Source organism: Macaca fascicularis, chromosome 17, assembly GCF_037993035.2.
Source record: "Macaca fascicularis isolate 582-1 chromosome 17, T2T-MFA8v1.1".
NCBI classification, from domain to species: domain Eukaryota; kingdom Metazoa; phylum Chordata; class Mammalia; order Primates; family Cercopithecidae; genus Macaca; species Macaca fascicularis.
In genome coordinates, this window is record NC_088391.1 from 13,695,620 (window position 1) to 13,718,728 (window position 23,109).

Genomic DNA, 23,109 nt, shown 5'->3' on the forward strand with positions numbered 1-23,109 from the left:
CGAAAGCTCCTTTCTTATTCTACAGGCTGTCTCATCTATTGTTCATCACCAGTGCAATCTTTACTGTGTAGCCCAATGCCTTGGTCCATTCTGGGGACTCTGCTGCACCAGGACGAAACTTCCCATTCTACAGAAGCTGCCAACACTGACCCTGGAGGGAATGGCACTTGGCCAAATGAAATCTATACATTACTGTTTGTTATCTTAGGATATTTTACTTTCTTGTTAATATTTGGGTTTGGGTGAATGTTACATGGAACAGAAAAGTGAGAAAGGAGAAGAAATAGGTTGTAAAATGTGAAAAGGGAGTAAAATAAAGAATGCTTTATTTCTAAAATGCAGAGGTTCAGAAATAGGAGTAAAATAATACGAGGAGGGCACTGAAGAATCATTTTTTTATGGCTCTATTTTCTATTAAATCTTTCTTTGGATGAAAAGAAATAAACACAAATTGCTCCTGCTTCCAAATCTGTTTGCTACAATCCCCCTCATGCCTACGGAGCCCATGCCTGGAAGCAGGGAGGCCAGAGAATGGGCTGCTGTTGACACCCAGAGTAGAGAGGAGGTGGTGTGGCCCGAATTACACAGGGCAGTGAGGGCACAGCGAAGAGACAGACTTCATAGATATTGAGGAGGTAGGATGCCAGGAATTTCCAGTGCCATATGAGAGGGGACTTGAATCTGGAATAGAGACGAAGAGTCAAAGGTAATGTCTTGATTTCTGGCTTGGGCACAGACTTGTTGGATTGGCAGGGCCATTCACTGCCATGCCGAGGGACAGGATTCAGAGGAATCCTGTTTGCTAGAGGCAAACGAGATGACCACAGTTTAGGAAATAATTCATTTGTGGAATGGAAGGGCAAATTGATCAAGCTGTTAAATGTCAGTGCAAGATGATCACATTTTCTTTAGTAAAGAGGAGAGAGGTGACTGCCTCCTCCAGGTTCTCTTCCCTAGGGTATCTCCTTCAAAACGCTAAGGTCTGCATAAAACATCTGACCTTGGATTTCACAAGGCAAGATCATAAGCCTTCTGCCCCTTGAGACTGTAAACACACACATCCATGATGAACTTTGAAGACTCTCTAAGGGTATATCTAGACAATCACACACAACAGTTGTGTCTTCTTGTCTCTCATGGAGATAAGACAATTGTAATTGTTCTGTCTTCTACCTTTACAAATAAATTTGTGTGAAATTCTGTACAGACACTGTAGATACTTTCCTGCTACCTTTACATGCACGTATGCCTGGGGTAATAGCTACTTGGTTTTAAATTGTTCTCTCTCTCTTCTGTATTGGTATGGAGGGGTCTTGCATTGGCAAAATTGTTGTATTTCCTCAAGAGGTAGCTATGGAATATGTAAGTAGAGATGTCCAGAAAACGTTTAATGTATGGACTTTATGTCATTGGCTTGTAAAATGCCAGGCATTATTCCTAGCCTTGAAAGAGAAGGAAAACGGGGTTAAATCCCTGAGGACAGAGACAGGCCACAATAAAGTGCCCACAGAGGAGATAGAGAAGAGTTCATAGAGGAGGAGAAAGGAAGAAGGTCATGTGTCTCTTGTTGATTTGATTGTGCCTCCCTGGGTCTAAACACACAACAGTGTTTATCAAATGAATAAATGAAAACTTGCTATTATCTCCCAGTCTCCCAGGACCTGAAAGTGGGAGAACTCTGACCTGAAGGACAGGAACAGTTCCCTGAGGCTTGGCATGCCTGTTGCTTCATATTTCAAACTGTCTCTGCTCCCCGTGAACACACACCTTCCTTCCCTCTATTCTCCCTCAGTGGTATATGAGACATGTCACTGTTCCACATTCTTACCAATATATGGCTTTGTCAGACACTTACATCTTTGCCCATTTATTTATTATTTGGATTGAGTGATGATTTAAACTTCCAGAAGATCAAAGGCTGTAAAGTGAAGATTCCCTCTCATCTTCAGTTTTTCTCTGTAGGACCAAGCGTGTTACCAATTTCTTTTTATCTTTTGATAGTCTATGCATATCCAAGAAAATATGTACATGTGTATGTACATCTATGAATGTACATGTGTGTATATGTACAGATACCCACCTTATTTTATATAAATAGTAGCGTGTCATTCTGCATCTTGGTTCTTCTATTCATAAAGTTTGGAGATTGCTTGATATTAGTATATAATAAACTTTGTAAGTTTAAAATAATTTATCTTAAAATAAATTTAAACTTAACAGAACTTTGCAAGAATGGCATGAAGAAATCCCTTGTAATCTCTAGCAAATTCACTAATTTTTAACATTTTGTCCCATTTGCTTTAGCATTCTATTTCTCAATGTTTTTATCATCATTTTTGGGCCACTCCTCTTTACCTTTTAATACTTCAGTATATATTTCCTAAGAACAAGGCTATTTGTTTGTATAACCAGTGTTCAGCTGTCAAATTCAGAAAATGTAATGCTGATATATTTTTTATCTATTGTAGAGTCAATACTCCAATTTGGCAACTGTCTCCAAATGTACTTTATAATGTATTTTTCCGTACAAGATTCAGTCTAAGATGTAAAATTGCATTTAGTTGGTGATGTATTTTTGTTCTCCTTTATTCTGAAACAAAATCTCAGCCTTTGTTTATTTTTAATGACATTGATGCTTTTGGAGAATATATGCCAGATGTTTTATAGAATGTCTCTCGATTTGGGTTTGTATGATAGTTCCTGTATTTTGCTGTAATGTGACATAAGTGATATATTGCATCCATCTTGGGATTCATGTTCAAACACAGGAGGTGTTTGCTCCTCATTGGTGATGTTAACTTTGATCACTTGGTTAGGGTATTGATTGTCCCATTGTTCCACTGTACCATTACTAATCTTCTTCTGTAATTAATAAGTACTTCATGGGGAGATGCTTGAGATTGTGTTTTCCACCTAGATTTAGCATCCACTGGTGATTCCTGTCTCAATCAGTTTTAACAATGGTGTTTGCAAGATACTGATGTTTCTACTTCAATAACACCTTCAATATTTATTAGTCAAAATTACGTTGCAAAAAAGAGCTTTCCCTTCTCTTTCTTTCATTCATTCATTATCAGTATCATCTCATGGGCTCTTATTTTATTCAATGAATTGCAACTTGCCACTATTGATATCTGTTTTGTTGCTCAAATTTCCCCAGATTTGGCAAGCAGCAGCCCTTTCCATCTTTCCTCTATGTCTCTTTTTGTAAAGGGATTTATTTGTATACAAGAAAACTCTCCCATAAACAGGGTACCCATCACGACAATCCAGATTGGAACAGTTCTCTCATCCTGTAATGTTTCCGTGTTCCTTGCAACGAATTCTCTTCCCGGAAAGCTGACGCTGCCGACCTCTGATCTGTTTCTGTCACTCCAGTTTGGCCTTTTTCTAGAGTTTCATATAAGTGAAATTGTAGGATATGTAGTCTTGGCATTAACTCAACTTGATGAGGATTTTGTTTTGAAAAATTTATTGCTGGATTTGCTAACCGTTTGTTTAGAATTTTTACATGCAGATGAATGAGTGAGATTGTATCATAACTTTCCTTTCTCATACTGTCTTTGCCAGGTTATGAGATCAAGGTTACCATAATCTCATAAAATGATTTACAAAGGATTCCTTTTAAAAATTTCCTACAAGAATGTGTAAAATATTAGAATAATTCATTCCTTAAAAGGTGGGAAGGACTCACAGCTTGATGCTTTCCTTGTGGGAAGGTTTTAAACTACTGACTTAATTTATCTAATTATTATAAGATTCTTCAGGCTTTTTATTTCTTTTTGAGCCTGATTTGGCCTAGTTATTCCTGCTAGGCCTCTGATCTTTTAATTGAGCTTTAAAATTTAATGACACATAGTTGTTCACAGTATTCTTTCTGAATTTTATAATCCCTGCTACCTCTGTAATTATGTCCTCTTTTTAAAGATTCCCAGTATGGCTTATTTATACCAATTTTTTATAAATTTTTGTCATAAATTTATAATTTTTCATTAAAAATATTACTACATATATTACTACATATATTAGTCAATATAGTAACACATATATTAGTCAATACATTAATACATATATTGAATGTATTAGTCCTCTTTTTTGTATGTCCGTTTTCCATCTGGAACCATATGGGGAGAATACATTTTCCTTGAAGGGTCTTTCTTTCTGGGATGTAGGTTTTTTTCCTAGCCTGTTTTTTCACAGTAGTATAGTCAGCTTCGTGGCTCCCGACCCACATGTTCCCAATGCACATCTCACCTCTAGCTTCTCCACTTTGAGGGGCACCTGTCTTGGTTTCACCCCAGCCCTCCTGAAATGGCTCATCTCCCAAGCTCTCCTCTTGCCCTGAGGACAGAAACAGATTCGATTTAGGAGGTTATTACTCACTCATTTGCTTTCAGCTCGTTTTTCTTTCTTTTTTTTTTTTTTTTCCTTGTAGGTGTTTTATACGCTGTCTTGCAAACTCATCAATAAATTTTAAAATGTGCTTCTTATAACGTATCCAGAGGATATTATAATAGAAAGGCATTTAAAAATATCAAGCCTGTGTGCTGCGTAAAACTGGAGTCCATTTAATTAAAGACCAAGTCAAACTAAATAAAAATTAGAAAAGAAAAAATGATTCTATATGGTCGTGCTGCTTAAAGGAAATACAGTGTGAGCTATACATGTAGCTTTAAATTTTCTGATTGCCCCACTAAAAAGAAGAAAAAGAAATACATGAAATTAATTGTAATAATAAATAGATATTTTAAGATGTAAGTACATCATCTTTCCTTTAATTTAGAAAATGTGTTTCCATGGTTCTTTAAAGGATATATGTCATTTAATCCAATATATCCAAAATATTACCGTTTCAGTGTAATATAATTTTTAAAATATTTTACATTGTTTTGCACTATATCTGCAAGATCCAATATGTATTTGTACTTGCTGTTCAGCTCAGTTTGGACAACATTATTTTAAGTGTTCAATGTCACATGAGGTTAGTGCTACTGTATTATTTAGTACAGTTCATAGCATCTTTATGAAGTTCTTATTGTATTTATCCAGCTGTTCTCTGTATCTTAATCTCTCAGATCTTTTTCTGATATCATCATTTTCTTTTGCTTTTAGAAGATGATTCTTATTTTTCTCTATATGTAAAGAGAGGAAAACAGTTCAGGAGCTTCTTTGGGATAACAATTTTAATTCACATCACACCTTGATATTGTAAAAATATTCCTAATTGTTCCAACAACTCTGCCTTCTTAAAGTCTACTTCAAACAAGGAATGAGAGAGAAGCTTAACACTTTGGAAGTTTAAAAGCTTGGATTTGAAAATAAACCACCATTTTATGTGCTCAGAATTTGTATTCGTTTTGTTAAGGTGTCCAGAATAGTTCAGAATATTTGTAAGTGTTGTATTTTGGGAGATGAAAGATGATTCAGTTTTTCCATGCGAATGGAGACAAAACTATGAAATATCTTGATATTTGAAATATCTTGATGTCATAGTCAACCCTTCAAGGAAAATGTATTCTCCCCATTGGTTCCAGTTGGAAAACACACATACAATAAAAAGGACTAATGCATTCAATATATGTATTAATATATTGACTAATATATGTAGTAATGTATTGACTAATAGATGTGTTAATATATTGACTAGGCCGGGTGCTGTGGCTCAAGCCTGTAATCCCAGCACTTTGGGAGGCCGAGATGGGTGGATCACGAGGTCAGGAGATCGAGACCATCCTGGCGAACACAGTGAAACCCCGTCTCTACTAAAAAATACAAAAAACTAGCCGGGCGAGATGGCGGGCGCCTGTAGTCCCAGCTACTCGGGAGGCTGAGGCAGGAGAATGGCGTAAACCCCGGAGGCGGAGCTTGCAGTGAGCTGAGATCCGGCCACTGCACTCCAGCCCGGGCGACAGAGCGAGACTCCGTCTCAAAAAAAAAAAAAAAAAAAAAAAAAAAACCACAAAAATATATTGACTAATATATGTATTAATATATGTAGTAATATTTTTAAAGTAAAAATTATAAATTTATGACAAAAATTTATAAAAAGATAACTTTACAGTTGTGATCATACCAAATATATCTAATCATTTATTTCACTACATGTTTAAAAAGTAAATGACCTATCATATATAATGCTTACTGTGGCACTAGGCTCTGTTTAGGCCCAGGGGATAGAAGTAGCAATGATTCATTCCTGCCTTTGTGGAACATCTAGAGGTAGTTTCCTATAGATACAGACATGCATTTCAGTTTTGCAATAAGTATAATTAATGTTATCTATATATCTATCTGTGTATTTATCTATAGATACTCTCAGGTGAAATATAAACCCAAAATAGGTCATGCGCAATTTTCCCTATATAGATTAGAAATTTGGAAAATTTCTACAGGCAGACTGTATTTAATCCAGGTATTGAATAATGTTCAGTTATGAAACACAAACTTTTTGTCAGTGACTCCAGAATAAGTTTACCCTATGGAGGCTGAGAAGCATTCCTAAGTGTAACCATTTAATAGCTAAATTTTGAAAATATTCACCTATTTGCTTCAGTTTCTTTTTTAGGTATAGCCATGATCATCCAGAAAATGAAGTAAAACATTTCAAAATAATTAAAGATTTTACCTTTCTTGATAAAAAATTGATAGTTTTTTTAAAATAGCATTTTTTCTAAGTAGGGAAGATAATTCATTTTAATAATGTATTGACTAAAAATAAGTTATTCCAGATTTATGGAATAACAATGTGAAATGTTTTTCATGGTGTAGAAGGGCTGTTTCCTAGAATGTTTTTGCTTCTTAGTTCTTATTCTTCCTTTCTCAATATTTACAGATAGTCCTTTCTTTTCTCTCTCCCTCCCTTTCTTTCTTCCCAATGAGAAATCAAATTAAGTCCTTTAGTATGAAGATTGCAGCTCCTTAAGTGAATCAGATGTGTCTCAATAATAGTTCCCTTGCCTTCTTAGTAATCTTGAGTAAAAGCAAGTCACAGACATTTTTAACCAGAATGGAAAATGCATGAGAATAGAGTAAGTTGATTGTCTTTGACCTTCAGTAATTTTTAACAGCCAAGGAAAGTGGTTTGTATTCCAATTAACACCCTTCAGAAACTGCCACCAATGAATGAGAAACTGCCTGGGATACACTATGCAAAATAATCTTTTTGTCAGAGAAAATTGAAAGCTACCAGAAAACACAGAACAGAGAGAACAGCCAGGAGACTATGACATCAAGGTATTTCAAATGTAGATTTCTTGACTGGAGAGTCATTTCAAAGGCATCTCAACCCCTTTGATCTTAACTGTGGCAGGACCAAAGTCCCATTCGGCCAGTGAGTAAGATCACTGACATGGGTCTGTTGATGTGGCTCTTTGGAGCAGCAAGAAGAGCACCGAAAAATATTCCTTCTGTGTCCACTGTGCTCAAAAAGAAAGATTGTGTATCATTTCAACCAAAATCACAGAAATTTACTAGTGGTTTGCTATTGGATTTTAAATGCCCTTTCATATACGTATTTACAATGGAAACTATAACAATATGCAATCATTTAGCACCCAATATTCCTGAAAGTGGTCACTTGAAGGAATAATTGCATAGCCATGGCACAATTCTTCTAAAGCCAAAATACATAATTGTCCCTTGATCCCCTTCCCAGAAGACGTTGTGTGCCTCATAGACTGAACTGAGAAAAAGCATTGTGCCCAGTGGGAACTCAGGCAGGCTTGCCTGGAAGGTGCTGCTCTCTCTCCCCAATGCAGAGCAGGAAGTGAGAAGGAACGCAACTGGACAGGATAAAAATGCTAAGCAGCTTTCCAGCTCCTTCCAAGCAGGTCTTGACAGTGGACTTCATTAGTTTTATTAGAGCATCATCAATTCCCTAAATGTCACTTGGAGCTCTATTCAAATATCAGCAAAGAAATATAATCCAAAGACAAACATATCTTGTTTGGTGATTATTCAGTGTTTATAAATATTCACATCCTGGCTCTTCTCCAGGGAAAATATTAAAAGTGTGGAGAACTGATGATTCTTGATCCTGATCAGTCATTTATCTGTTGGGAACTCAATTTCCTTATGTTAAAAAGAAGGGGGATGTTAAATTTAGGATTAAAGTAGCCCCTTCTAACAAAGTTCCAGCAGGTTAAGTTCTGAGACTCTAAGAAGTTAATATCTTAGGCATCAGAGTGATTCACCACACCGAGCTTGGGACCATTGTTGCCTTTCTTGCCATTCCTATAACCGAACTTCGTTTGGTTTGTGTTTTCCATGCCCTTACCACTGCTAATCTCTTATACTGTTAATTTCCTGATAGAACTCATATAGTATTCTTGTAAACGATCTCATTGATTTCATTGAAACTCCCCAATTTATCCTATACACCTGCATATTCCACGGTGTCTACTTGGAACCTTAATCCCATGAGATATTTGGTGAGAGAAAAATCCAAAGGTTTCTTCATGAAATGGGCTTGGGAAAAGTTGCATGTTCTTTTTCCTGGAGAAACAAAACAAAGATAGGGAAGTTAAAGATTTTTGATAAGTCTTAAAAATTGTTAAGTATGCTTACCCTTCATTTCCAAAGTTTATTTGGCTGGAAATAATTTTGAGTCATGACTTTTAATATACAAAGTTCCCTAGAAATTTTCTTTGCAAAACATTGCTATATGTTTGTGTTAAAGTGATAATTCTAAGATGTAAATTGAATATGTCCCAGTTGTGCTTAAATATTACATTGACCATCTATTCCCTATAAGATCAAGTTCAAAACTACCCAGCAGGGATACAAGGCCCTTCATGCTTTTGTCCCCAGTTACCTGTCAAGCTAACTTCCAAACTTTTCCTGACACATACTTCACCTGTTTTCAAAGCATACTCTGCTCTCCAAGACCTCCTATGTGATACTTTTTGTCTGTATTCCCCTTTCTACCTTATCCAAATACAAAATCCATACTCAGCCTTTAGATACAGCTCAAGCATTAGCTCCTCTTGGAAGATTTCCCTGGCCAGCACACCTAGCCAACCCACAATCTGCAAGATTTCTGTGCTTTCCTCCAGGACTGTGGAACACCCTGTGTCTGAGTGTCTACTTGTATAGGCTGCTCGTACTGTAGTTTTTGTGCATATCCTCTCTGCTGTGCTTCAAGCTTCTTGATAGTAGGGCTGTAGTATATTTGTATTAGTATCTTTTTTAAGTGGGTTAAAGGAAGACTGTAAGTAAAATTTGTTAAAAGAACAAATAAGTACATGAGGAAAATTGTCTAACAGAATTAGAATAGTAAATGGAGAGAGGTTGAATTATCTTGAATTCAATTAAAAGAGATTAGATTGACTCTAATATTCAAAAGATAGATTGAATTCTTTTAAATTCTCTTTGAACGGGCAGAAGAAATATGTAGAAACTATTTTAGGCTATTGAATTTATTTCCTGCTTTTGGGGCTCTAATTCGTTTTCTTGTGAGCTGGTTCTATCCAGGCAAATTTATGAAAATTCTATGGGAGTTGAAGGAAACCTCACACATATTACAGTGCACTTATTCAAACATATAAACAATTACAGCACACTTTGAGGAGGGCTATGATTGGCTTTCTGCTGTGAAGTGTGATCAGCATGGTGGTCAAGAAAAGCATCCAATAGGCAGTGATGTTTATGCATAATCACAAGGTGGACTTAATTCTCCATGCCTAGAGACAAATACAAAAGCTGAAGAGGGATTTGCATCTTAGGAGAATACTGGAGAGCAATGTTGGAAATAAGATCAATGTTTCCATTAGCACAGAATCCTCAAGTAAAGTCAAAGCCAAAGCTAAAATATAGCTCTGCTGCAGCATAATGGAGTGTCTTTGCTCAATACCCTTGTTTATCTTCCTGCACTAAAGTGATAAATGAATTTGTAACTGCCTTTGAGATTTCATAACTCTCAGAAGCAATGCTTTTCTTTTTAAAAATGATTTCAAAGGAAAAATAAAATATTCCAAAAATCATGTAGGCAATATTTAGAATGTTTGGGAAAACAAATGCATCTCTTCATGGTTAATTACAAAAGAAAAAAGAAGGCTTGCCTTCTATCTGTTTTCCGTCCAATACTGTTTTTTTTTTTTTTTCTTCAGCAAACTGGATATAGTTCAATAAAGATATGACCTTTAAAAAATTTATCAGTGATGAGTGTTTGGTAGGATGTGACTTAAGCACTCCTGATTGGTGATGTATGTTATTTTAGACTTAAAGATGATATTACTGAGCTACCGTTAGTCAGTCAAGCACTTTAAATCCTTTCCTGGATGGAAAAGGGTTATAGCAAACCATCTGCTCAGTTGTTTTCGTGAAAAGTTAGACACTCATTTTTCTCTTTAACGAGAATGTTTTGAGCTCTGCTACATGTTAGGTATTGCATCAGAGATACATTGATGAATGAAGATGGTTCTTGATATTTACTGGAGAAAGAAAACAAATAGTAGGGTTTTGCAATACAATTGTATAATTTTATTCTAAGAGTGAAAATAGAGGACGCTATGTGAGTATGTAGCAGTGCATCTAATCCAGATTTCAGAGACACTGGGATGGGAAACATGTATCAAGGCAGCACATACCAGTAGACTAACTGACCAGCTGAGTTCAATGTCTGGTTTGTGGCTAGGTCACAAAGTCCCTCTTTATGGATTTGTTCAGCTCCTTGGTCTTGTTAGAATGATGCTAACTTTGCCTCTTATTTCAATGGCAATGTGCAATTATAGTTGCATCTGTTAATGAAGCTAGAAAGCTTTTCTTATTTTGTGGCTATGGAAATCAACATTTTAACACCTTTTGTGAGAAACTCTAGTTTACACATATTTGAAAGTCTTTTCATTTGAATAAGACGCTCAACAAAAATATAAATGAAAGACCAGCATATTTTCATTGTAATGACAGCAATGCAAATTGATGGGAGTAGTGATATCTACCTCATTCTTGTTCTCTCTCTCTCTCTCTCTCTCAATCTCTCTCTCTCTCTTTCTCTTTCTTTTCTTCTGGCTTTCTTTCCCTTTTGTTTAGGACACTGAGCCATGCAGGAAGGCAGTTATGTGTTCTGGTTTACACCTTTAGATAATAAGCCCATTACAGATGAGCTTTCTTAGTCCTACTGAACAACAGTAATAAAATTTACCATTATAATCACTATTATAGTATGACTAGTTAATAAATATATTAGGTTTTTAAGCATGACATTGTCAATTGGTATGTAAAAAATGTTGAATATTGGAAATTTTAAATGATTCATATTGATATTATTAGTATATGTTTAAAAACCATAAATGTATCATAACTGATAAGTAATGAATAGCATATTTATTATTTATTACTGAGAATAGATTTGTGGAAGTACTGTACCTCAGAAGCAGATAATAAGGGGGTATGTTTCCTATAGAGAATTTCAAAACAAGAAAACACAAACTGACTAAAAATCAGCCTCCTTTTTATTATCACCATGGGTTGGCAATTCTAAAACAATGTCAGATAGAAGATAGTCCCCCTCCACATAGCTTTTGTTGGTTTAAGTTCCAGACAATTGCTATAGTTACTTGTGGGTACACATATGTGTGTGTACACACACACACACACACACACAGACACACTTCAAATTAGCTCATTTTATTTTTTAGCCTTAAATAAACCTTGTGTTCTATGTGGAAGTTAATTGGGAGAACTCCTATTTTACAGAGAGTCTTTACCTTGCAGCCTCAGTGACACATGTTAACCTAGAATGGCTCTGAATCTTTTATGCTTGCTTTGGTACAACCACTGTATTTATTAGTGTCCCTACATTTAAACCACGTGTTCTACATAAACAGTAGTAGGATGAGGATTATGAAGATGCAAATAAATAAACAGAACTTGAGTTACTTCAATTCTGGCCCTTTTCCTAAAGCAATGAATCAAACAATACTATAGAAACAGAACAGAAACAAATTGTGATATATCTGTATGCTGGGATACTGTTGGAATGAAGCACTGATACACAAAACAACCTGGATTAATTTCCAAATACTTACGCTAAAAGAAGTCATCAGAAAAGAGCAGATGCTGCGTATATTCTATGTAAATGAAATTCTAGAGAATGCAAATTAAACTACAGTTACAGAACACAGGTCAGTTATTGCCTGGGGTTAGGAGTGGGTGGAAAAGGGTGGGAGGCGGGGATTATAAAGAGGAATAAGGGAACTCTGGAGGTGGTGGATTACAGGTGTGTGTGTGTATATATATATATATATCAAACTTATCAAATCGTATACTTTAAATGTGTGCAGTCTACTCTTTGTTGATTGCACTTCAAGAAATCTGTAAAAATGCTAAGTATGCCACTGTTAAACAAATACAATAAGCACTGACTGATATGTTTATAAACAATTTTCCACTAATCAGGAGTTTTACTGTTTCTCAATCCTGTCTTTATCCAAATGAATCAATGGCTACACTAGATTGGATTTCAGAACTCATCTGGTCCAACAGAAAGACATTGTCCATTGGAGTGGCTGTGGGGCAGGAGGAATTGTTTTGAGTGGGGATGGCAGTTGTAGATGGTAAACTGCAACTAATTACTTGACTTTTTTTTTTTCAAACCAGTACAAAATGATTTGAAGTCTCAGGCCAATTTTCAGTAAAATATCAAAGGAAAAGGCCAATGATGAAAAGATACATAATTTATAATAATCTAGCTGGACACTTACAGAAAATTCTAGGACAATAGGGGCTTTTTTTTGCTTTCTTTATCATTTATAGCCATCATTGCAGCACTTGGGATATTGATGAAGGATATAAATTAATGTGGGATGAAATAATGCATACAGGTACAAGTTAAGACCTCCTCAGGTCCTTTTATATTTCTTTCTTTTTTGGAGGGCAGGGGTGCAGGGTCTCACTCCTGTTGCCCAGGCTAGAGTGCAGTGGTGCAATCACGGCTCATGGCAGCCTTGACTTCCCAGGCTCAGGTGATCCTCCCACCTTAGCCTCCCAAGTAGCTGGGACTACAGGCCTGCCCTATCACACCCAGCAGATTCTCTGTATTTTTAGTAGAGATGGGGTTTCACCATGTTGCCCAGGCTGGTCTCAAAGTCAGAGGCTCAAGGCATCCACCCAGCTTGGCTTTCCAAAGTGCTGGGATTATAAGCACGAGCCACCATGACCAGCCCCCATGTCCTTTTTAATCCTCAGAGATCAGATGACTCAGATATACAAAGGAGAAAAAAAGCAAATAAATCACCAGGCTATAGAAGCAGAAATTCCTGTGGCCTTCCATTCTTGTCACAAGAATTGTTCTTTATTGCCCCAAATGCTCCAGCCAAAGGAAACAGGAAGTTCTGATACTATTAGGGGACCTCCTTGTATACAAATCAGTAGTGCACAAACCGACAGAACATTTCCCATCTATGAAGCAGCAGGAGAGGAAGGGCTTCTGTGACACTTGGTACAAGTGTCTCTCCTTCCCCACACTGCCCCTACCCAGGTCTAGAAAGGATCCATATATCTTGTGGCCAGCATTTCACTCTCCTTTTAGGTGATGGCTCACCTGACCTGTCTCAAACCAGGCGGGAGTTAACTCAACTCACTCGTCTCACAGTTCTGATCGCTAGGGATATAATTGCCTACTCTCGTTGCATCAATTGGCATTCCATAACAATCAAAAACAATGAACAGAATTAAACTCAGTTGGTTAAAATGTTGTCTGTATCCCATTGAGATTTATAAATGATCTCTACTTATTGGGCCCAGGTCTTAGAGTATTAAAGTGACTGAGTGACAGCATGGTGAGTCTAATTCCATTGAAAGAAGGTTTTCAATGCAGTTCCCCTCTAAACAAGAGGCACAGCATGCACCAGACACAGCCACAAGGGAAAAACACCATGGTGCTCAGGATGCAGAAAATAGGAGCAAGGGAGAAGGTATAGGCCACAGTTTGTAGTTTCTGAAGGTATAGGGCACAGTGTGTAGTTTCTGAAAGAAATGCAAGTTGTGGCAGGGCAAACAGTCTAGGATTGGCTCATTTGAATAACTGGTTGTTCTGGTGGGCTTTGAGCTATAGCGGTGGTCTGTGGGTGCCTGGCACCTGGCTCTGGGATGATCAACTCAGAGGAATATTGCCTCCTGGGGTGGGTAAACCAGATAGAGTAGGTATGGTTCTAGATTGATTAGTTTGCATATCAAAGACATACTCCTGGCTAGGTTATTTGTTATCTTTATAAATTGGCTGGGCCCAAGAAGGGCAGTCTTCCTCAGCCAGAAAGGTTTTTCAGGATGTCTCAATATGACATTATACAAAAAAATGAAAATATATACTTACAGTACACTTCAGACCAGATTTCAGTGGCTCCAGGGACCACAAACCAGCAGAATTTATAATCACTCCACACATTCAAAAATGCCATTCGAGAAAATATATCACTTCACTCTCTCGGCATTGGAAAGTTTCCTAAATAGTCCCTCAGTAATGTCGTTCAAAAGATTAAATACCATCTGAACACAATAAGGTTTTAAACTATGAGCTAGTTTTAAATTATGAACAAACACTTCAAAATTTAAGAGTAATTGGAATTCTTTTAGACACATGTCATCTTTAAAGATGAGATCCAAGTATATTGGTTTAATTCAAAATTTAAAAAAGACTAAACCATCAATTTTAAAGTTGTGTAGCAAACAGAGAAAATATCTCTTGAGAAATCAGTGCAGCTTGGTAGAGGGCATTGCTGTGTCAGAGGTATTCTGCACTCGCTTTTATATGCTTCCTGGGTGAAGCTGTCTTGCCTACCTCTGGGCTGCTGTACTGTCCCCCATGCTCTTCCAACTCCCTTCATCCAATCAAGCTCCTCCTCGTGAAGTAAACACTCATCTCTTATGAATCAGCCCAAAGATTGAACCTTCTTTAAGAAGGCTCTCCTGATACTGACCCTACCTGTACCCAACTGTCTCCATACAATTAAACTCTCTGCCTCTGCCTTTTCTTTCCCAGTTGCCAATCATTGCAGTTTTAGCATATAGTGGCCTTCTTCCTACCTGACCGTAAGTCAGGCCCTTAATTTTATTTGGTATTTCATGACTAGCATTTTCAACAATGATCAGTGCATTGTGATGTTTAATAAATGCATTTGGAATGGTTCTATGGAGTTGAAATACCCCCACCAGTTCCTAATGTAACTCCTTTTTCTCTCATTCAAATATTTTTAATTAAAAAAATCTTTCATTCTGAAATAATTTTAGATTTATAGAATATTGTAAAAGTAGTACAGTTTCTATATACCATTCTTTCAGCTTTTCCTGATGTTCATATCTTACATAACCATGACACAGTGATCAACAGTAAGAAATTAACACTAGTATAATATATTATTAACCAACAATATGTTATTAACCAATATTACATAGATTTTGTTTGGACTTCATCAGTGTTCCATGGAAAAACTGTGTCGTTTTTCGTTTACAAAATCTAACCCAGGACACCACATTGCATTTAATTGTCTTCTCCAGTCTGTGATACTTTCTCTGTCTTTTCTTGTCTTCCATGACTTTGACACCTCTGAAGAGTACTGGACGGACTGGCTAGGTATTTTGCAGAAAGTGCCACAATGTGGATTTGTTTAATGTTTTTCTTATAATTAGATTGTAGCTGTGGGTTTGGGGGAAGAAAACCACAGAAAACATGTGGTGATCTCATCACTTAATACCAATGAATACATGATATCAATATGACTCATTTCTGGTAACATTAATCTTGATCACTTGGTTAACATGGTGACTGTCAGATTTCTCCATGGTAAAATTATTAACTAGTGTAATTCCTCCTTAATAATAGATTCTTAATAAATATTTCATTGCTTTATTCAGCAGTAGTCATTGACTTTCTATAATGGGCCAGATAGACCTGGTCTAGGTATTAGAATACAATAATTTTTAAAAGAACCCCAATTCCCTTTCTCAAGTAGTTTATATTCTAGTAGGAGAGGCATACAATAAATAAGATAAATAAGAAAAATATGAGGTATATAGTGACTACTATTAAGGAGAAATGCAAAGGAAGGGAGTGGGGGAGAGTTGGCATTTTAGGTGAGCTTGTCAGAGAATGCCTCCCTGAGAAGTAAAAGACTGAATATACAGATGGACAATGGTCAGACCACATAAAAAAGTAGAACTCAGGGCCACAACCTGCAGCAAGCTGCCCAGAAGAACAACCCCAGTATCTACATCTACAATAAACAGCCCAGGAAGCTTGCCTGCAACCTATGAGTCAGAGGTATAAGAAGTCAGACTACTATCTTTGATAACAATCCAGGAAACTGAACAATAACCCCTGTAATAATCATCCCCAAATGGCTAGGACTTGATTAATAACTGACAGTTTTCCTGATTTTTCCCCCCTTCCAACGTAGGACAAATCAGAGAAAGCCAAACATGCATCTCTAACCAATCCCATAGGAAGCCCCATTTCTAGTTAGCCTGCCTACAGCTTCCCCACACCAACAGCCTCCAATCAGGGTGTATGGAAAGCCTTCCCTTTTTTCCACTACTAAGCTTTCCCACTTCTCTGCCTGCCTTTGAGTTCCTGCCAAAATGGAAGAACTCAAAGTTGATGGTGGCTAATCTCATTGCTCTAGCAAGCTCTGAGTAAATAGGTGTGGCCTGTTCTAATTTGGTTGGTCTTTATTTCCATGTGAGGTGACATGTGAATAAAGTCTTGGGGCAAGGACTTGGAGCCATTATGATATGTGGGGAAGAGCATTGCAGGCAGAGAGAAAGACAAGTGCAATGACTCTGAAGTGGAAATAGTGAGCAGGACAGGTTAATGGACTGGAACAGAGGGAGAGGGAGATAGAGAGAGTAACAGGAGTAGTAGGGGAAAAGGTCAGAAGTGCAATGGGGAGAAAAGAGAGCAGATCGTGTAGGACCCTCTAGCTCATGGAAAGGGCTTTGGATGTTACTCTGCATGAGATCAGAAGCCATCAGAAGATTTTGAGCTAAGGAGTGGCATGATTTAGTTGACCTTTTAATAAGATTGCTCTTGTTGCTATGTTTTGGACAAACGACATAGACAAAAATGGAGATAACCTAAGAGGCTGTATGCTTATTCAAGCGAGAGATGATGGTTGCTTGACTAAGGTGGGAGCAGTAGAGCTGGTAAGAAGTGTTCAGGCTGTGGATACATCTTGAAGACTAAGTTGTCAGGATTTTCTGATGGCTTATAATATGTGGGGTGTGCGAGAAAGATAGTGTCAGTCTTAACTACTTTTGACCTGAGCATCTAGAAGAACATGTGTGACTTTTACTGAGATGCAGAGGATTACAGGAGCAACGGTTGGGAAAAATATCAGGAACTTAGCTTTGTACATGTTAGGGTTTGGGTGTTAAACATCCAAGTGGAGATGTGAGCAATTGAACATGATCAGTCTGATGTTCATGAAAAAGCTTCCTCCTAAAGATACTAATCTGTGAAGCATCACTATTTAAGTGGTCTTCAGAGCCCTGAGGATGGATCAGGTCAACAATGCAATGAGTGTAGATAGAGAAGAAAACAAGGCCAAAGACTGAGCCCAGGAGAACTCCTGTATTTAGAGGTCAGAGAGATGGGGCTGAACCAGCAAAGGAGACTGAAAAGGAGTGGCTAGAGTGGTAAGAGGAACATTCATGTTCATTCAATAGTGGTTCAGGAAAGGCGCTTGTACTCTACATACAGAAAAAGCAATGGGCTATTTCCTTAATGTAGCACAGCCTCCAGAGTCTACCGTAGAAAGAGGATGTCTGTGGGCTAAGTGAGTCCATGGGAGTCCATGAGGATATCAGTGGCATCATTTATCATGGCACAGGCAGAATCAGAATTTATAAAGGATAAAGAAAAATGTGCTCTTATTTTATAAAAATGTATTTGCTGACTTCCTACAATAATGCTATGGTTTGAATGTGTCCTTTTCAAAATTCATGCTGAAACTTAATCCCCACTGTGGTGGTATTAAGAGATGAGGCCACTTGGGAGGTGATTAAGTCATGAGGCATCTGCCCTCATGAATGGATTAGTGCATTATAAAAAGTCTGGAGGGAACTTGTGTAGGATCTTCTTTGCTCTCCTGCTGTTCCTTCATGTGAGGACACAACATTCTCCCATCTTTGCTCTTTTACCTTCCACCAGGCGAGGACACAGCGTTCAAGTGCCATATTGGAAGCAGAGACTGGACCCTCGCCAGACACAAAACCTGCTGGCACCTTGATCTTGGATCTCCCAGCCTCCAGAACCGTGAGAAATACATTTTTGTTCTTTATCAATTACCTAGTTTCTGATATTTTGCTAAAACAGCACAGATGGACTAAGACAAATAGAGAAAGAAGGCATAAAGTTGTGTGTTTCTACTTTGAGTGGTTTTGGTCACAGATCTACCTCCAGAGAATCCCTCCAGATACAGGGATTCCTCCACATAATGGGATCTTCCACTCCAACACAGCTCAGGCAACCAAGGGGCAGTCCTGGGGGATGATTTCAGTGGAGGGCTATTTCCAGGCTCCCTGCTCCCTCATCAGTTCCTCTCAGAACACCCTGATGGCATCAACACCTGAAATCTTTTCAGCTATTACTTCAGACTTCCTCAATGTACCAAAAACCATTATGCTAAGCCATATCAAGGGGGATAAAAGAGTCTTCCCCTCAACTAAATCAGAAGGGAAAACAAAACAAAACAAAACAAAAGCTGATGAAATCACAATTTACAGTTGTAGAATCAGAAAAGCTGATCATAAAGCACCCAGTGAATTCAAAGCACTTTGGCCAAAGGCAGAATGTATATCTCTCTGGCAGGAACTCATGCTGCGCAGCTATTTTGTCTCTGGCAGTGGCAAATCCTACACCTGCTGGAAGCAACAGGGAACCCAAGTTCAGGAGCACAGTTTTTTCTTACTCAGTGTATATGAAAGAGCTTGGGAAGCCTCAGAATGTTTGCTGCCATGTATTTGCCTCAGAATCCTTTTAAACAAAGTAGAAGAGAAAACAGAAATGTTCCAGCATCTGAAAGAACAAAGAGTGTAGTCTTCTAGAGAAATAATGTTATTTGCATGAATATATAAACCCTGTAGTAAATTCTTTGTTCACGCCTCTATGGAGAATTCCTGAGCAAATAGACAGAAGCAAAATAGGAAGTAAAATGCTTCAACTGTACCCTTTCTTTAAAGCACATTTTAATTCCTTAGACATTGGGACAAATTTTGGAAGTCTTCTTGAAGAAGCAACATAGTACCCCCTGAGGTCATCTTCCTGGGATCAGATGCCGGGTGAATTCACTGATCTCAGCTCACCGGGGACTGGCAGCATTATTCCCATTTCTCTTACAGTTGGTAAAGGCATCCATCTGCCACTATAGCCAGTGTTTTCATGGTCTTTTTGAGACTGAGGCATCATCCTCATTTTTTAATAGATTTTTTAAAACTAAAGGAAAGGGTTCCTTGAGGATAAATAGCTCAGTCCTATTTCTGTAGACATTTTACTTACTAGCTGTGTGATTTTATGTAAAGCCTAACCCCTCTCTTGGCCCCAATTTCCTTAACTATAAAATGGCAATGATTATCTATGTTGTAAGAAAACAATGTAAATAATCTAGCATGTGAAAGAACTGAGCAGGGTATCTGGAGTATACAGATACTTAGTAAATCTTTGCTCTGTAAAGGAATAAAAAGGCCTGAATATTTAAGAGACTGATCATTTCCTGAGTGAGGAATAGTGATCCAGCAATACAAATATCTGATGGGAATGCTATTTTAAAATGAGAGCAATGGTATCTTGAAATCAAAATCCAGAACAAAATGTTCCACAGATAATTAATTCATTTGAATATTTATGAAAGACAGACACCAGGTTTTATTACTTCTGTTTTCAGGATTTAGGAGATGTGCAAATTTTGTAACTTATCATTCAATTTCAAGACCAACCTAACCATTCCTTCCTGCCATGCTCTCTCCTCTGAGACTCCGACATCCCTAGGACTCAGATGACCAGAACCAGTTGCATTTATAGCATCATTTTTCAATAACAATTATGCAACTCATATTTAGTTTTAATTATTATTTTAAAATCCGATTTACAGAACGTAAAATACTGCATGGTATACATTTTCAGTGAACCTTTGAACTCTTGAGGAACTTTCGTAAAGAAGTTAACAAGGTCTGTTGGACTGAAAGTTGTCACCAAGTGAAACTATGCTGAAAATGTGTTTGTGTGTTATTGTCTGTGTTTATTTTTAGGGAAATGGACCCGCTAATCTTGCCATCTCACTCAACTAAATCAGTATTTCCACTTTCTGTGATTCATTCAGTAGTACTAATAGTTGCCCTTTGCAGAACCATCATTATATTTCAGGCTTTATATAACTTATCTCATTTGATCTTGACCACAAGCTGTGAATACTTTTATTATCCCCATTTGACAGATGAACCAAGTTTCATAACTTGAGGCTCCTGAGATCAGTTCAAGTAGGAAAGTGGGGAGATGTGGCATATTAATAAGGAATCGGGTGGGATAAGCATAAACTAGTTAATATCTGGGCACAATCTTATTTTTTTCTAAGTATAAATTATAGATTGTTTCTGAAGAAAAAAATTTTGATGAAAAGTACTTAAAAAGTTAGAGTTCGGGAGTTCTGATTTTATCCATGAAAGATTAAGTGCCCTGAGATTTGCCTTCCACCATACCCAACTAGAAAACCAAACAAAATATAGAACATAACAACTTTCAAACATTGAACAAGAGGTAGCACAGGACTGTGACTCCAAGAGAAGGGAAGGAAAGGTACTGAGTCCTGTAATTGTCCAGGTTCGAAGGCAGTTTCCATGCATAGTACAGGGTAGGAACCCAAACAAAGCCCAGTGATCTTACTGAGTCTAGGAGGTAGACTTCAGAATTCAGGCAGCTAGAATTTTCAGTATTTACAGAATCCTAGAGCGGAGAAAGCTACACACACATATACACAGAGAAAGAGAGAGGACATGCTCTGGAAGTCTTCAGAGTTCTCTGGAATCTTTGCCTTTTTAAATTAAGCTTAGCCTAAAGCTGCCTCCTTACATATTTTAAGTTTGGCTTAAACGTTTCTCTGTACACTGAACTATCACCAGTGGAGATGTCAACAGACTGTACCCTACCCTTGTGCCAATCACCAAGTTTTGACCAATCACATGTAGCTAACTGTTCAAATCATGTTCAAATAAGGCAAATGTGGAGCTGTAGCCAATCCGGCTGTTTCTGTCCCTCACTTCCATTTTCTATAGGTCACTTTCCTTTTTCTGTCCATAAATCTTCTTTCACCACATGGCTGCACGGGATTCTCTGAGGCTGCTGTGGCTCAGGAGGCTGCCCAATTCGCGAATTGCTCATTGCTCAATTAAACCATTTTAAATTTAATTCGGCTGAAGTTTTTCGTTTATGGGGCTGAATATCAAGTGCAGGTACAGGGCTCCGTGAGGCTGAATATCAAGTACAAATACAGGTATAGGACTCTATGAGGCTGGGAGAGAAAGTAGTAGACAGAAGAATTCCTAGAATTCACACAGGATTCATAATGTACAGAGCATCAGGCAGACTACTCAGGAAGATGTTGCCTGAATAATTGGGCTAAATTAGCCCTAAACAAAAGGCTACTCTAGACTTGCCCTACCAAGGCTTAAAAGAAAGTGTTGAAAGAATCAAACTTGATCCCAAGTAAATTAGCTCTATGCCAAAGTCCAACAATATTAAATGTACAAGATTTACCACTTACAAAAAATTAGCAGGCATGTAAAGAAGTAGGAAAATATGATTTATAATCAGAAAAAAAGTTCATTCAAAAGAAACAGACCTGGAAATTTCAGATATGATATTATTACCACACAAGGATTTAAAAATAGCTACTATAAATATGCTCCATATATTCAAGGTATAGGGAAAAACACAAACATGTTGAGAGGAGAAAAGGGATATGTATATTTTTAAAAGATTCAAATAGAACTTCTGAATATTAAAAAAGTAATATCTGAAAAGAAAATTTGATGGGATTCTTGCAGATTAAACACTGCAGAAGAAAAGATCAGTGAGTTTGAATATATAACGATAGAAACTACACAAAATTAAACACAGAGATGAAAGACTGGAAACAAAAAGAACCAAACACTAGTGATTCTTTGGGAACACATCAAGTGGACTAACATGAAGACAACTGACTCCAGAAGTAAGGTGGATAGAAGTGTCTAAAGAATAAGATGTGGAGGGGATTGATTGGCTTATAAAACTAGAAGGTGGACCTACCTGTAAGTGCCCAAAAGATGTCAGGAACATCCCTGTTTCTTCTCTCGTTTCTGTTTTCTCCTGAATTTTAGCTTCACTATGTAGGGAAGCTTTCTCCATGAGAAAGGAATGTCATTTAACAATCACATCTTCGCAGCCCCCAGTTTAGAGATCCCAAGAGAAGAGGACAGCTCCTCCCTGTGTGTGAATCAGTCAATGCAGGGAAGGGCTCCAATTGGCCCAGGTTGAGTCATGTGTTTACTTGGAGCCATTCTTTATATCAGAGGGGTGAAGAATCCTGACTGCTCTAAGCCGAATCAGGTGTCATACCATGTGGGACTCACTGCCTGCACAAGCAGATGGAATGGAAAGAGGAAAATTCTCCAAAGAAGATGAAGGTGCCAGGAGAATAAAGATAACAGGTCACCCAAATACCATCCTTCAGATTCAGTTCATCCAAGGGCTTTTTATGCAAACTGTTTCTCCCAAAATACTCAACCCTGCATTTGCTGATTCATTTCCATTGTGTCATCCGTGTGTCATTGTGTTCAGTCTGTCATTTAGCTCTCCGTCTGGCTCATATGAGTTTTTCTCTCCAGCTAGATAGTGAGGCCTTGAAAAGCAGTGACCGTGTCTTATACATTCCTTAATCTCTCCCAGTTGCTGTCAGAGTGTCTCTCATGTAGTAGCAGAATAAATGTTTGTTTTGATGAATCTGCTACAGAGACTAGTCAAATACTCCCATTAAGCTGAGGAGAACTTAGATTGAGTAAATACCCTCAGCCTGTGTCATCGTGAAAGAAGACTAAAGTGTTCATTAACAACTAATTTGCAAATGAAACTGGTTTCTTTCTTTCTTT

General features: G+C 37.6%; 1 protein-coding gene and 1 long non-coding RNA gene across 8 annotated transcripts in view; one reads left to right on the forward strand and one right to left on the reverse strand.

The window, feature by feature from the left end:
• The window catches only part of RFC3 (replication factor C subunit 3), a 739,896-nt gene that overhangs the window by 182,129 nt on the left and 534,658 nt on the right, over nt 1-23,109 (forward strand). For 6 of the 7 annotated variants that reach the window (XR_012426813.1, XR_010582549.1, XR_010582550.2 and 3 more), the window contains exon 8: nt 18,143-18,247. Coding sequence is in view for 4 of the 7 variants with exons in the window: in XM_045376946.3 (XP_045232881.1) it covers nt 18,143-18,221 (79 nt within the window). In the remaining 3 variants the exon portion in view is untranslated. Of the gene's footprint in view, nt 1-18,142; nt 18,248-19,191; nt 23,091-23,109 lie in introns of those variants that run through there. The other variant, XM_065533140.2, reaches the window with a different exon arrangement.
• On the reverse strand, nt 389-22,435 carry LOC123569752 (uncharacterized). The gene is made up of 4 exons (XR_006693538.2): nt 22,271-22,435; nt 8,380-8,493; nt 4,255-4,341; nt 389-681 (listed from the first exon to the last, which is right to left on the reverse strand). It is a non-coding gene; the product is annotated as an uncharacterized lncRNA (long non-coding RNA).